This window comes from Lacerta agilis, chromosome 8, assembly GCF_009819535.1.
Source record: "Lacerta agilis isolate rLacAgi1 chromosome 8, rLacAgi1.pri, whole genome shotgun sequence".
Taxonomy (NCBI): domain Eukaryota; kingdom Metazoa; phylum Chordata; class Lepidosauria; order Squamata; family Lacertidae; genus Lacerta; species Lacerta agilis.
In genome coordinates this window covers 78,884,237-78,898,055 of record NC_046319.1, presented here as the reverse complement: position 1 = coordinate 78,898,055, position 13,819 = coordinate 78,884,237, and the positions used below count along the sequence as shown (strand labels likewise).

The following is a 13,819-nucleotide window of genomic DNA, read 5'->3' as shown; positions in this document are numbered from 1 at the left end:
TAAGTGACTTTTTCAACTCAGTTTCTTAACTTTTGTTGCAGTGTAACAATAGTTTATTGTCAGGTTACCTGGTTCATTGTTGGTCCAGTGGTACCTCGGTTTTCTCCGTTGACGAACATTTCGCCGTAAACCCAGAAGTAAATGTTTCGGTTTTCGAACTCACCTCGGAAATTGAACATGCCACGCAGCTTCCGTATTGAGTTTTCTGTATTGAGTTTTGAGGCTTCCATACTGAGTTTTTGGTTTTCAAACATTTCAGAACTCGGTCTTCCGGAATGGATTACGTTCGAAAACCGAGGTACCGCTGCATTTTGTTAGACGTGGACCGCTGCTAGTTCTTTTTCTTGAGCTTCCCTATTTTGTTGACCCACGTCAAATATTTTTTATTTGAGGCGGATGTCTTTTCTTTCCCTACAATTGTTCCCTTAAATTCTTTCTTCGCTGCATTAGCGCTGTCGGTCAGAGACATCACCTTTCACACCTTCTTTAGATACTTCATCCCAACTAAAATGCTCTCCTTGAGTCCACACATAAAACCCAGGACCACGGAAGCAGGGCCTTTCTCCTCCCTGCAGCACCGGCTAAACCTACCTTGTTCGCTGGAGTTATCGCCGCTCTGTGACGCGATCCCGCCGCTGGAAGGTCCCGGCGTTCCCGAGTGCGTGGATCCCGTCTCATCGTGGTCCCGGATCCAAGAGTTGTTCTACAGGCGGAGAGAGCACACGTGGCAAGGTTAGCTGTGTGAGTGGGCACCAGGAGATTGCCCAGATCCACGTTTTCCTTTCATCGCCAACCCAGGAAGAATGGTTATCAGAAGAAGGGTAAATTAGATATAGAGCCCTTCCTCTGTAACCTGAAAGGCAATTTTTATTCCTTGGGCATTCCCGGAGTGCCGTGAATGGCTTGGGAGAGAAACTTTGCAAGAACTGAGCTGATCCTTGAAAGTGCTCTGCTGTCCCAAATGCCATGCAACCAGGGTCAAATCTATACTGCAGGCACATCCAACAGGTAGATCGTGATCTACCGGTAGATCACTGGACGTCTGTGGTAGATCACTGGAAGATCAGTAAAGGTAAAGGGATCCCTGACCATTAGGTCCAGTCGTGTCCGACTTTGGGGTTGCGGCGCTCATCTCGCGTTACTGGCCGAGGAGCCGGCGAACCAGAGCAGCGCATGGGAACGCCGTTTACCTTCCTGCCAGAGCAGTACCTATTTATCTACTTGCACTTTGTGCTTTCGAACTGCTAGGTTGGCAGGAGCAGGGACCGAGCAACGGAGCTCACCCCGTCGCGGGGATTCGAACCGCCGACCTTCTGATCAGCAAGCCCTAGGCTCTGTAGTTTAACCCACAGCGCCACCCGTGCTCTCCCCCAAAAGCGAACAACTTTGGCTCCCTAAAAAAAAAGGTCAACATTTGGGCCCTTCAACCCCCCCAAAAACGGTCCTTCCCTCCTCCCTAAAGAAGCTCAAAAACTTTGACCTGAACCCCCAAAAAGGGGGTAGATCACTGCCAGTCTTTAACTCTGTGAGGTAGATTGCAGTCTCTTGGGAGTTGGCCACCCCTGCTATATTGTATACTTAATTAAACTAATTAGCTAACTAAATCGCCTCCCACACCATACCTCAAGGCAAAGTGCAAAATGCAATGAACCTGGCGTGGAAAACCAGTTGAACACAACACAGAAAATAAGACCGGATGAATGTAAAGGCCGTACAAAATAGACCAGTGTTTTTCAACCCACTGTTCCGTGGCACACTAGTGTGCCGCGAGATGTTGTCTGGTGTGCCGTGGGAAAATTGAAAAATTACTTTATATATAGTCAATATAGGCACAGAGTTAAAATTTTTAACATTTTCTAATGGTGGTGTGCCTCGTGATTTTTTTCATGAAACAAGTGTGCCTTTGCCCAAAAAAGGTTGAAAAACACTGAAATAGACGCCCATGGCAGAGACCCAGCTAGGAAAACTTAGACGGCCCATGTAAACCAATAGAACACCCTGCAATTGATTCTTTATTGACCTTAAAGCATCCTTCATCCCTGAACATTTGACAAGGAGGAGAAAAACAGTTCTCTGGGAAAGTTTGCCTCTCTCCCACCACCTCCGTTCCCCAGTCACTTTGGGTGCTCAGTATGGAAAGTTAGCCACGTGGCCCCCATATGGGAACTGTAGTCCAATGATTTGGAGGGCACCAGGCTGGCTACCCCCCAATCTGCACCCCCTCAAAAGTCCTCCCAATAAGCTAGCTAGGCCTGTACTATTAGTACCCCTAGTGTGTTTCGTAAACAGGGACCAGTGGTATGCAAATTTTCCCCTACCCTGACCCTGCGCGACAGGAAGAAACGAACGGACAAAATATAGCTCTGTTGGTCAGAGCACGGTTGCTGATAACGCCAAGGTTGCAAGTCTGATCCCGTAAGGGACAGCTGCGTGTTCCTGCACTGCAGTGGGTTGGACTAGATGACCCTCGGGGCCCTTCCAACTCTAAGATTCTATGAAATTTGTTTTTTCCAGGCAAAGGAGGCAGCTGTGCCGGTTTCGACTTCCGCCTGTCCAGAGGCTGCTGCCGTCTCAGGGAATCCCTGCCATGGGGGAAAGGGGGCATTTCCTTTTATCCCGCAGCTCCCGGTTCCTTCTCCCCTGCAAGCCTTTCCACCCCTCCCCATAAATCCTTTAAGGAGGAGGCCAGGATGATTAGCAGGGATTTCCACAACGCCTCCGCTGGGGCTGTAATTATTTTTGACCCCCCCCTTTCCCTCCCTTCCCTTCCTTTGCCCAATTGAACAGAGTTCAAAGGGGGACACCGGGCCTCTCGCACAGCTACCGAAGGGGCTCAGGTTGCAGCCCCCCGACTTGCCGGGGGACTAAAACAAAGCCCCGGGTCCCCCGCGCCCCCGCCTTGCCCTCTCATGCCCTGCCTGATTAACCTGGCAGAGCTGATCACAGGAGCCCCACAAGCGAGAGGCCTAAGGGGTTCAGGGGGTTAAGGAGCTGCGGATTTCGAAAGCGAACCTAACACTTGTAGACCACAATAAACGGGAAGGGAGGGGTCAGGGGGTCGCTGTTTCAAACTCTAGGAAGCGAACGCAGCAACACTAGCAGTTAATTAAGTGCAGGCCCAGGAGCTTCTGCCCAAAGCGGATTTCACGAGAGCCGCTTAAGAGTCAAGTCCAGGGCTGAGATTTGGCTCCCCGGCCAAAAGACGGAGGAGACTTAAGGGGCATAAGCAGAGAGAAGCATGTTAACGGGGGTGGGATTTGAATTTTTAATAATTATTATTTGGGATTTGGGATATTAACATTCCCCCCACCTGCCCACCCCACGGCCTAATCATGGAACTGACGGCCGCGGCAAAAGCCACTACAGTGGTAACTCGGGTTACGGACCCGATCCGTTCCGGGGTGCCTTTCGCACCCCGAAAAGCCCGTAACCCGAGCGGCGTTTTTGCGCATGCGCGACAGAGCGCTTCTGCGCATGCGCAAACCGCGCAGAACGCTTCTGCGCATGTGGCGAAACCCGGAAGTAAACACTTCCGGGTTTTGCCGCATTCGCAACCCGAAAAAACGCGAACCGAAGCAAACGTAACCCGAGGTATGACCGCACCTTTATTTTTTTATTATTATTTTTAATTAAAAATCGCATTTTCATACAAGAAGGTAGCAAACGGAAAAAAAAACACAGCGCTGCAATAAGAATGTCAAACGAAGAATCTCAGGTTTTGGAAGGCATGTCGAAATAATACCGTTTTTAGAAGGCCTAAAAAAAGGGTAGGGACGGCTCCTGCCAAACTTCTATTGGCAAGGAGTTCCACAGGGCGGGTCCTGCCCCAGTCAAGGGTTGGCCCCGGGTAAAAACCAGGCATGTAGGCCCACCCAAAGTGCACTTCTTATCTGCCCTTCATCAGAAGGTCCCACTGCAGGCATAAAAAAATGCAATATTAAAATTAGCCCTAACAATTTACAGTTGGGAGAACAGGGCGGGTCTAAATATAGACACCTTCAGTGTCAAAGGTTAAAAAATGGGAAATTCAGATGACTTTTTAAAAAGGGGGGAGGTTAGGCACATATTGAAAGCCCTCGAGTGCAATAGCTAATCAGAACCTCCATGTAGAGGCGCAGTGTACCTGCGATAAAGCGGGGCGTGGGGTGAAAAAAACAGAGGCAGGCCACCAGGCCTCGCTTACAGGCTCCCTTAGGCAGTCGCTGGTGTTGGGAGAGGGCTGGGCTTCATCCAACACCGGCTTTCTTCCCCCTTCATGTTCAGTGCGGAAGAGGAGATGAACGGCTAAGAAAGGAGTCGGTCCTCAGATGCCGGGCTGCGGATGTTGCTAGAATTAGCCTCCTCCTCCCCTCCGTCTCCTTGCGCCAACCCCCCCACCCACCCCCCCAAAAAACCCTCCACTCTGCGAAGCTTCCAGCCCGATAGCCCCGGGGCACATTAAAAATGCAAGGAAGTTGCTATAGGCAAATGAATGTGTTGACTGCATTAGCGGGGCTTGGGAAAAAATGAAAAAGTTTCCCGGGGCAGGGAGGGGAGAGATCGGGGGCAGTGCAAGAGGCGACCGGCTCGCCTTCATTACCAGCTAACTGTCAGGGGTGATTATTTTCCAAATGTCCGAACCTTTTCTTTCTAACTCATGAATGTTGCAAGGAGAGCTGGGTTTCCCCCCCCCCATATGCTTCCCTTACAGGGGAAGGGGTGAGAGTGGCCATACGGGCTGGGAGAGAAGGGGTTATATTCATTTTACACCATTCTTAATCACTCTTCTCCCCCCCCCCTCAATTAAGGTAGACCAAAAGGAGCGGAAAGCGGCTGGAGAGATAAACTAGGCTTTGTAGGATGCAAACACACCATTCCTTTCTCCCCATTGCCGCTGCCAATCAAAAGGCTTTTGGAAACCTGTTGGGGGGCGGGGTAGGGGGTGCGGGGTGGGGAGAGATCCCAAAGTCAGCTAGTTCTATTTCAAAAATGCTTTGTGTGAGAAGCAGGGTAGCCCGAGGATATCCAAGTGTTATTTCCTGCGCCTCCGCCCGCCTCGACAAAAAAGTATCACCGCGTGGCAAAACGCTCACTTGCAGGCAAAAGATTTGCACCCACGAAACTCCGGCTAGGACTGGGAACAGCCTCTGTCCTAAACATTGGGAACAGGGGCGTACCCAGGATCAAAACTTGGGGGGGGAACCAAGCCATGGTCGTTCAGGTTTGAAAACAAAAGCAGCTTCAAAAAACAAAAACAGCTTCAAAAAACAAAAACAGCTTCAAAAAACAGAAAAACGCCCCCCCTGTAAGGTTTTCAGTGGCCCAAACAGAAAGCCCCAAACGGCTGAAAAACTCAGTTTCCCAGAATCCTCAGTCCTTGCAAAGGAACTACTCACCATGCAAGGGAACTCAGGTTTGCCAAGCTCCCTTGCAACGATGAATCCCGGCAACGATGAATTCGCCTCCTGACACTGCCCAAGTCTCAGCCTGCATCCCCATTTGACCAAGCAGGGTGCAGGCTAGGATCCGGTCTCTGATAGGCACGCCAGCTCTTTGTCGGCATGAGGGAGGGGGAAACAGCCGGCAACACACACACACACACACACACACACACACACACACAGTGGCCAACTGTGCCTCCAGCAAGAGCGGAAGAGCTCCATTGTTATTGAGATTTTGGGAGGGGTAGAAAGACCAGTCTTGAGCTTTTTTTCCCTTTTTTGCTTCTGGGGGGGCAGCTGCCCCCCTGCTCCCCCCTGGGTACGCCCGTGATTGGGGAGTCATCGGTGGTCTGTGTGGGCAAGATGGAGACCCTTGGCCTAATTCTGTACGGCCTGATTTCAAGGGCCCTCTCTCTGCAAGTGGTCACTTCAGATCTGTGGCAAAAGTGAGCTCTTCCCTAGTCTGGCAGCCTGTTGGGCGGAGAGGAAAGCAGGGGGTGGGGGTGGGGAACCCCCCACATTTGCTTTGGCCACACCTATAAGAATAATAATTTTATTATTTATTTGCTTCTCATCTGACTAGGTTTCCCCAGCCACTCTAGGCAGCTTCCAACAAAATATAAAAACAAAACAAAACAAAACATCAAACCTTAAAAACTTCCCTAAACAGGGCTGCCTTCAGATGTCTTCTAAAAGTCAGAGAGTTGTTTATTTCCTTGACATCTGATGGGAGGGTGGGTGCCACTACCGAGAAGGCCCTCTGCCTGGTTCCCTGTAACCTCGCTTCTTGCAAGGAGGGAACTGCCAGAAGGCCCTCGGAGCTGGACCTCAGTGTCTGGGCTGAACGATGGGGATGGAGACGCTCCTTCAGGTACACCGTCAAATCTCAGTTGTCGAACGTAATCCATTTTGGAAGACCGTTTGGCAACCAAGGTGCGGCTTCCAATTGGTTGCAAGAGCTTCTTGCATACAAGCAGAAGCTGCATCAGAAGTTCGGGTTCCAAAAAACGTTCAAAAACCGGAGCATTTACTTCTGGGTTTTTGGCATTCGGGAGCCGAAATGTGGAAAAACGGAGCCGTTTGAGAACCGAGGTTTGACTGTACTGGGCCGAGGCCATTTAGGGCTTTAAAGGTCAGCACCAACCCTTTGAGTTGTGCTCGGAAACATACTGGGAGTCAATGTAGATCATTTAGGACCGGTGTTATATGGTCCCGGCAGCTGCTCCCAGTCACCAGTCTGGCAGCTATATTCTGGATTAGTTGTAAAGGTAAAGGTAAAGGGACCCCTGACCATTAGGTCCAGTCGTGTCCGACTCTAGGGTTGTGGCGCTCATCTCGCGTTAGTGGCCATGGGAGCCTGCGTACAGCTTCCGGGTCATGTGGTCAGCATGACTAAGCCGCTTCTGGCGAACCAGAGCAGCGCACGGAAACACCGTTTACCTTCCCGCCAGAGTGGTACCTATTTATCTACTTGCACTTTAACGTGCTTTCGAACTGCTTGGTTGGCAGGAGCAGGGACCAAGCAACGGGAGCTCACCCCGTCGCAGGGATTCGAACCGCCGACCTTCTGATCAGCAAGCCCTAGGCTCTGTGGTTTAACCCACAGCGCCACCAGCGTTTCTTACAAAAGCAGGATGTGTATTAGGTAGCACCTGTAACAGACTGAAGCAGAAGATTGGACATATTGGCCAGGTAAGAGTCTTCCAGCAGAGAAAGCAGGTTAGGTAAGGATCTCCACACTTTCACACACGAAATAGGGATCTGGAGCAGCAGGCCTTAGATAAGAGCGGGATTTAAGACTAGAAGGGACTCTTCTGAACTCAATATGTTTGGAAGAAACAGCTATATAAGAAATATCTGCGGTTATCATTTCCTAAACCGAAGAGGGTGGGATCACATCAAATGTTATGTCCCCGATACAACAACTGGGTTCTGAAAAGTTGCCATTAACTCTCAGAAAGAAAAATGAGAGCACAGTGAGGCCAGACAAGACTTCTTATAACTCTTGCCCAGCAAAAAGAAAGCTGACCCAAGCTAGTCGGTCAGAAATGGTAAGAAAACACATGATGGATTACCTATTTATTAAAGTGGTTGTTTCAACCTGCCCTTTTCAGGGATGGGAAGAATAGAATTCCAGCGTGTCGAGCGAGCAGAGAAAACAGCGAACACGGGCTTGAAATTTCATCACAAAAAGGCGGCGCAGCTAATGGTAATAAATAACTAATTGTAAAGGGTTGTTTCCACAGGAGGAAAAGAGCTGTGTGCCATTGTAAAAAAAGAAAGAAAGGGAAATGAATAAAGTATGTAGCATTAAGCCAGATCACTATCCTCTTTAACTGGCACAACAACTCTAGGATCCCAAATTGCAATGTGAAATAATGATCTGGAAAATCCTGCTGTTGCCACAACTGCACATTGGCTATTGGGAAAATAGGAATTTGCTGTATTACGAGTCCGACCATTGGTCCATGTAGCACATTATTGTCTACACTGGCTAGCAGTGGCTTTCCATGGTTCCAGATAAGGGTCCATCTTTTGGGATGTAATCCACTAGGAGCATTCAAGTACAACATTCCTTGTTTTCCTAGAGTGGACAAGCAAGGGGATGTTTGGTCCAGACAGTTGAAACTTCCTATTCCTCCCAGGCTGGAGCATCCTTCCTTTTGCATGTGATAGAAGGTGGGCGTGACCTAACCTGTCCAGGTAACAAAAGGACGAGTCACGCAGCACACCTTCCTCTTTTTCACTTCCTTCGTCGTTTGACCAGCTTCTAGCTAGGACTGCTCTGCTAGCTCCCAGCTAGCAGAACCACTGGGATTATCCCCCAATATGGGGTAGATCCACATGTACATATTTGTAACTAAGTCTGCCTTCAGGGATCCAACTGTGAACTGATGTAAGTAAACTTCTTTAATTGACTTTGAATAAGATTGTGGCGTCTTTATTCTTTTAAGAGGGATTCAAGGGAACCTACCAGGAACGAACAATTCAACCTGAGACTGAATTGTATACAGTGGTACCTCGGGTTAAGAACTTAATTCGTTCTGGAGGTCCGTTCCTAACCTGAAACTGTTCTTAACCTGAGGTACCGCTTTAGCTAGTGGGGCCTCCCACTGCCGCCGCACAATTTCTGTTCTCATCCTGAAGCAAAGTTCTTAACCCGAGGTACTACTTCTGGGTTAGCGGAGTCTGTAACCTGAAGCGTCTGTAACCTGAAGCATCTGTAATCCGAGGTACCACTGTAATAGTGAGAGGCTCACACGAGCCTGCAACCAGCTATCTGCTGTGCGTGTAAAAAGGGGAATGTAAACTCTGCTAAGGAACTTGCTAGTGCAAGTTAGGAAGGATATTAATAAACAATATATCCTGTCTTGCCACCCTGAACATTCCCGCACCTCTCAGTCCAACCTGAAGATGCTAGAGATTGAAACTTCAGCATTTTAACCCCTGAGCTATTGCAGGTAAGTGTCCCAAACTCATGAATGATGCTTTGCATCAAGGTAGGGCTGTGCATGGAAATGCCACTGGGAGATCTTCACACCACTCCACTTTTCCTATAAAACATTTTGCAATATAGCTGACTTAGGGATGCTGCTGTTCACCAGCGCAACGTTCAGATACGCACCTGAGAATCTGCATTTGCAAATTTCCATGTCGGCAGAAAACTTAAGAACTCTAAGAAAAAGCTTTTTCTTAAAGTCAAATTACGATTGCAGCAGGCAAACGGTTCGGCTGCAGCCAGGGCTTGTTGCCCAAAGCTCATGCCCCGCAGGTGTCCTACCTGATCGGAGAGGCTGGCGCAGGAGCCGCCAAAATCTTCAAGGTCGGATTTCGAGCCCCCGTCTCTGTCGTCGATGACCAAGTCGATGGGCATCTTCCCCTTGAGGCAAGTGATGTAGCGGTGGCAGAAATTGTCACAGAGGTCATGTACCTGCCAAAAAGAAATGAAAAAGGTGAAAATGAAAAAGTAGCCAGGAGCGGCTGGTTTAAATGCCAGGAATTTCCAGCTGGTAAGTATTCAGAGCATTCAGAACAGTTCCTGCGTTTGTATTTTGTTGAATGCACCATGCATTTTGAGCTGAGGAGCACACAACGTATATTTTTCCTACTGACCTTATGCCCTGACCCACGAGGCATTGCCACAGAGCTACCAAAACTCAACAGGACCACCACACTAGTCTACATTCAAGGTGTTTGGTGCAACCCCCCCAGGTTTCCCCATTTGGCCTGCCAGACCATTTAAGCCACCTGCCCTACACAGAGAAATACAGAAGAAGGGCGGTATACAAATTTAAATAATAATAATAATAATAATAATAATAATAATAATAATAATGGTTTGCAGCTGATTGTCGGGTCTTGCGAAGCCCCCTTGCAAGGGCTCTGGCAAGATCCTTTTAAAGCAACTCTAAAAAGAAATTAGGCAATTTCACGGGAGGGAAAGTCTCTTAATATCTCTAACGCAAGCTAACTAAGCAGAACCTCCATGTTCAGAGGTAGTGTACGTGAGAACATCAAATGCTGAGGGATCAATGGTAGGGGAGGCTCCTGCCTTTGTGGTCTGTCCAGAAGCATCCCAAAGGCCTCTGGACAGCCACAGTGGAACAAAGGATGCTGGAGCAGGTGGCCTGATCCGGCAGCAGAGCCATTCTCACGCCTTTGTGTTTCATCTGGCCTCACAAGCAACTTCCCCAGTTTAAAACCAAAGGGTCATGGGCTTTAGCCACATTCGCGCCATACACTGAAAGCGTGTGGCTTCCCGCAAAGAATGCTGGGAACTGTAGTTTCTTGGGGGTGCTGGGACACAGTGGATCAATGAGGGGCAAACAACAATTCCCAGGATTCTTTGCGGGGAGCTGTGTGCTCTACCATAAACCTTTTATTATATCCCGCCCTCCCCGGCCAAAGTCGGGCTCAGGGTGGCTAACATCAGATACATAACACTGGTATAAAATCAAACAATACTGAAATTACCTCCTAAAAAACATCTCAAAATCAAATAAAAGTCTAATTCGGTGGCTTTCCACAGGGTTAGGGTTGGGAACAGAAAGAGCTCCACTGAACTGAAATTTCAGCCTTCACGACATAGGAAAACAGCCAAGTAAACAGCTATTTTGGTGGAGGAGGGTCAAGATATTAACCGATATGCATGACATTTCTTATATAGCTATATAAGCCCTAGTATAGTAAGATAAGACCTTTGGAGCAGGCATTTAAAAAAAAAAGTTTTTATGAACCGCCCTAGTAGGGCAGTAATTGTTCCTTGATAATTTGTCACCCCCTCCATGATGGAAAATGGGGCGGACCGCCCCCTACGCCCCCCCTTGCTACGCCCCTGCATAAGGGATAAGGTCCTTTCCTGCATCAGTAACTGGTTCAAGAGCAGGAATCAGAGAGTATACTTATAAGCCCAGGATTTTCCTGCTTCATAAGAAAAGCCCCCATTTTACATGTTTTTGAGTCCTCTGATTTTCTGTTGTATTCGCTTTTCTGTGCTTTTCTCTGTTTTTATATTGCTGTTTTATCAGGCTCTGTTTTTGTTCATATATATATATATTCTGTCTTATTATTTCATTACCCTTTCATTTGCTTTAACAGTATATTGTTAAATATACTGTATCTGAAGAAGTGTGCATGCACACGAAAGCTCATACCAAGAACAAACTTAGTTGGTCTCCAAGGTGCTACTGGAAGGATTTTTTTTTTTAATTCTGTTTTGAGTATATTGTTCGTTCTTTTTTTTAGACTGAGAGATTCTCGAAACACTGAGCGGTTGATGAATGCTTTAACATGAATAAATAAATGCCCCGCTGCCCTTTTCAAAGCTCCTCTTGAAGCGTAGAAACTTGGCAGGGCTTTTGTTTTTAATAAACAGGCCGCCGGCCAGGGCTTATTCTAAAGGTACATGAAGCCAGCACCTTGCTGATAACTGCCTAGTGAATTTTTGGAAACCCCCCCCCCTTAATGTTAGCATGTCAGAGATCTAAGAGGCTTCAGTGGTGGCTGAATGGGGCTGCCGCTTCCCTTTTCGCCTCCCCGCAGCCTTGTCTCTGACCCAGCAGAGCACCACCGACCCCCTTTTCCCTCTTCTGAACTCAGAAACACCCCTTTCCCCAGGACAAAGAATTAAACCCCAGCTTCTAGAGTCTGCTGCTTCCCAGCAGGTGCCCTCTGCGTGAATCAAAGGGTTAATTCCATTAACAAGGGATTTATCAGGTTACAAACACTGAGTTTTATTGTGTGGCTAACGAGCTCATTACCCTAGCAAAGAACGTGCCTTTATTTATACACACACACACACACACACACACACACACACAATCCCACGCCCCACCTGTAGAGGCAACCAGTGGGGTTTTCACAAGAGGGTTTGGGCTGGTTAAAGGGGGGTAGACTTGACACCCACTCTTTCCCAGGGCCCACCAAATAACCCAAAGAGGTGGGCAGCCTGTGCCTCGAAAGCTAGAGTGTCAGGGAGGAGAGATGTCCCTGATGTGTTAGATTTCTAGGCGAAAGGATTGTTCTATTTTTCTAAAGATAAACATTCAGGTTTCACATGGAAGGTGATCACGTCAGGTAGAAGGGTTAATAGTCTAATCCGTCCGTCCCGACTTGCTAGCTTTCTGCGGCCACATTTATTTATTATCTATTCATTTTGTTCATGTAATTTCAATCCTGAGCTGCCTCCCAGAGCAGCGAGCATCAAAACGTTAAAATGGTGCAATAAAAATAAAACATTTAGAACATCTTAAAAAATAAAAAAATAAGCAACGACACACCCTCAGGTATTGATTTCATGGTTGCTACGGCCATTGTCTATCAGCCATCAGCTGCTTGGGTAAACAAGAATATTTTAACTTTCTCAACAGTGATGGAGGCAGATGCACCTTGCCAGGAAAGGTGTTCCACACCCGGAAACCATCACTGAAAAGGCCCTGTCAAGTCAAAGTACGCTTACCAAGCACAATCTGGTTGTGTTCGTTCTGCCCACCCTCCTGCTAGCGCTGGAGAGACACAAACCACGATCCCTATCTTAGAATTACATCCAAATCAGGGATCGTGGTTTGTTTCCCTTCAAAGGAACTCCGATCTGTAACCAAGGTTTGTCCTTGGCTTACTGGCCATGGTTTGTTAGAAGAAGAAGAAGAAGAAGAAGAAGAAGAAGAAGAAGAAGAAGAAGAAGAAGAAGAAGAAGAAGAAGAAGGGGAGGAGTTTGGATTTGATATCCCACTTTATCACTACCCGGAGGAGTCTCAAAGCGGCTAACATTCTCCTTTCCCTTCCTCCCCCACAACAAACACTCTGTCAGGTGAGTGGGGCTGAGAGACTTCAGAGAAGTGTGACTGGCCCAAGGTCACCCAGCAGCTGCATGTGGAGGAGCGGAGGTGCGAACCCGGTTCACCAGATTACGAGTCTACCGCTCTTAACCACTACACCACACTGGCGAAAGAAACAACGGTCCCCAGTTTGGACATGGCCCTAAGCCAAGGAGCATGGCCTGTCTCTTGCAGGGAAGACCCAAAAGGTTGCATCCAATGTTAGTCCTGCTCAGAGTAGACCCACTGAAATTAATAGACGCAGCTAACTTTAGTCAAATAATCTCACTGGCTCTACTCTTACACTTGCTGATGATCCAAAGGATGAAATTCTAACTGGGCTGACACACCAGTACAAACAGCCTGTGATCTTAAGTTCTGTGACATCAACCACCCGTATCCAAATTTCTGAATGCAGGAGGCACAAGACACTGGTCCAAGGTATTGCTCAAATGGAGCGGTTGCTAGGCAACAACCTCTGATGAACCCAGCTTCTTCTGAACGTAAACACATAAGCAACATGCAACCCATACACTTATTTCTGGGCCGGACCTCGCCAGGATATATTATTTAGACAGGCTACATGCCAACCTGGCACACTCTAGCTGTAGTCCAAAATATTTACAGGGCACCATGTTGGCGAAGGCCGCTTTTAGGTCGAGCCACCCTCCTTCCCTCAGCTCCCAAGTGTGATCTCGCTGGACGCAGCTTCGCCTTCAGTTACGTTTGCCCTAGAACAATTGAAGCTGTCGAGGTGGAGCTGGAAGCCTTGAGATCAAAGCAAAAGGAGAGCTGCGCTGGATGGCAAAGTGCCTCGTGGTGACCTAGCCAGCCAGCCAGCCAGCTCCTCTCAGCTCAGGAGGTTTGCTAACCGGAGCCACTAAACTGAAGTGGCATCCATTGACAAGGCCATAGTGCCTTTGCTAAATAATAGTGACTCGATAGCTCAGATCTAAAGTCTCGCAACCTGTCCTTGCATATATGCCTAGCTCAGAAACGGGTGGCTGTGGGATGAAAACCCGAGCATTGTGTTGGCCAGGAGATTTGTGGATCGAGCCACAAAACCTGCAAGATATATACACA

At 48.1% G+C, this 13,819-nt stretch overlaps 1 protein-coding gene across 2 annotated transcripts in view; it reads right to left on the bottom strand.

Moving 5' to 3' along the window:
• The window catches only part of MEIS3 (Meis homeobox 3), a 67,756-nt gene that overhangs the window by 29,158 nt on the left and 24,779 nt on the right, over positions 1-13,819 (bottom strand). For both annotated transcript variants that reach the window (XM_033158491.1, XM_033158490.1), the window contains exons 6-7: positions 9,202-9,351; positions 592-703 (exon numbers count right to left, since the gene is read on the bottom strand). In XM_033158491.1, coding sequence (XP_033014382.1) covers positions 592-703; positions 9,202-9,351 — 262 coding nt within the window. The remainder of the gene's footprint in view (positions 1-591; positions 704-9,201; positions 9,352-13,819) is intronic.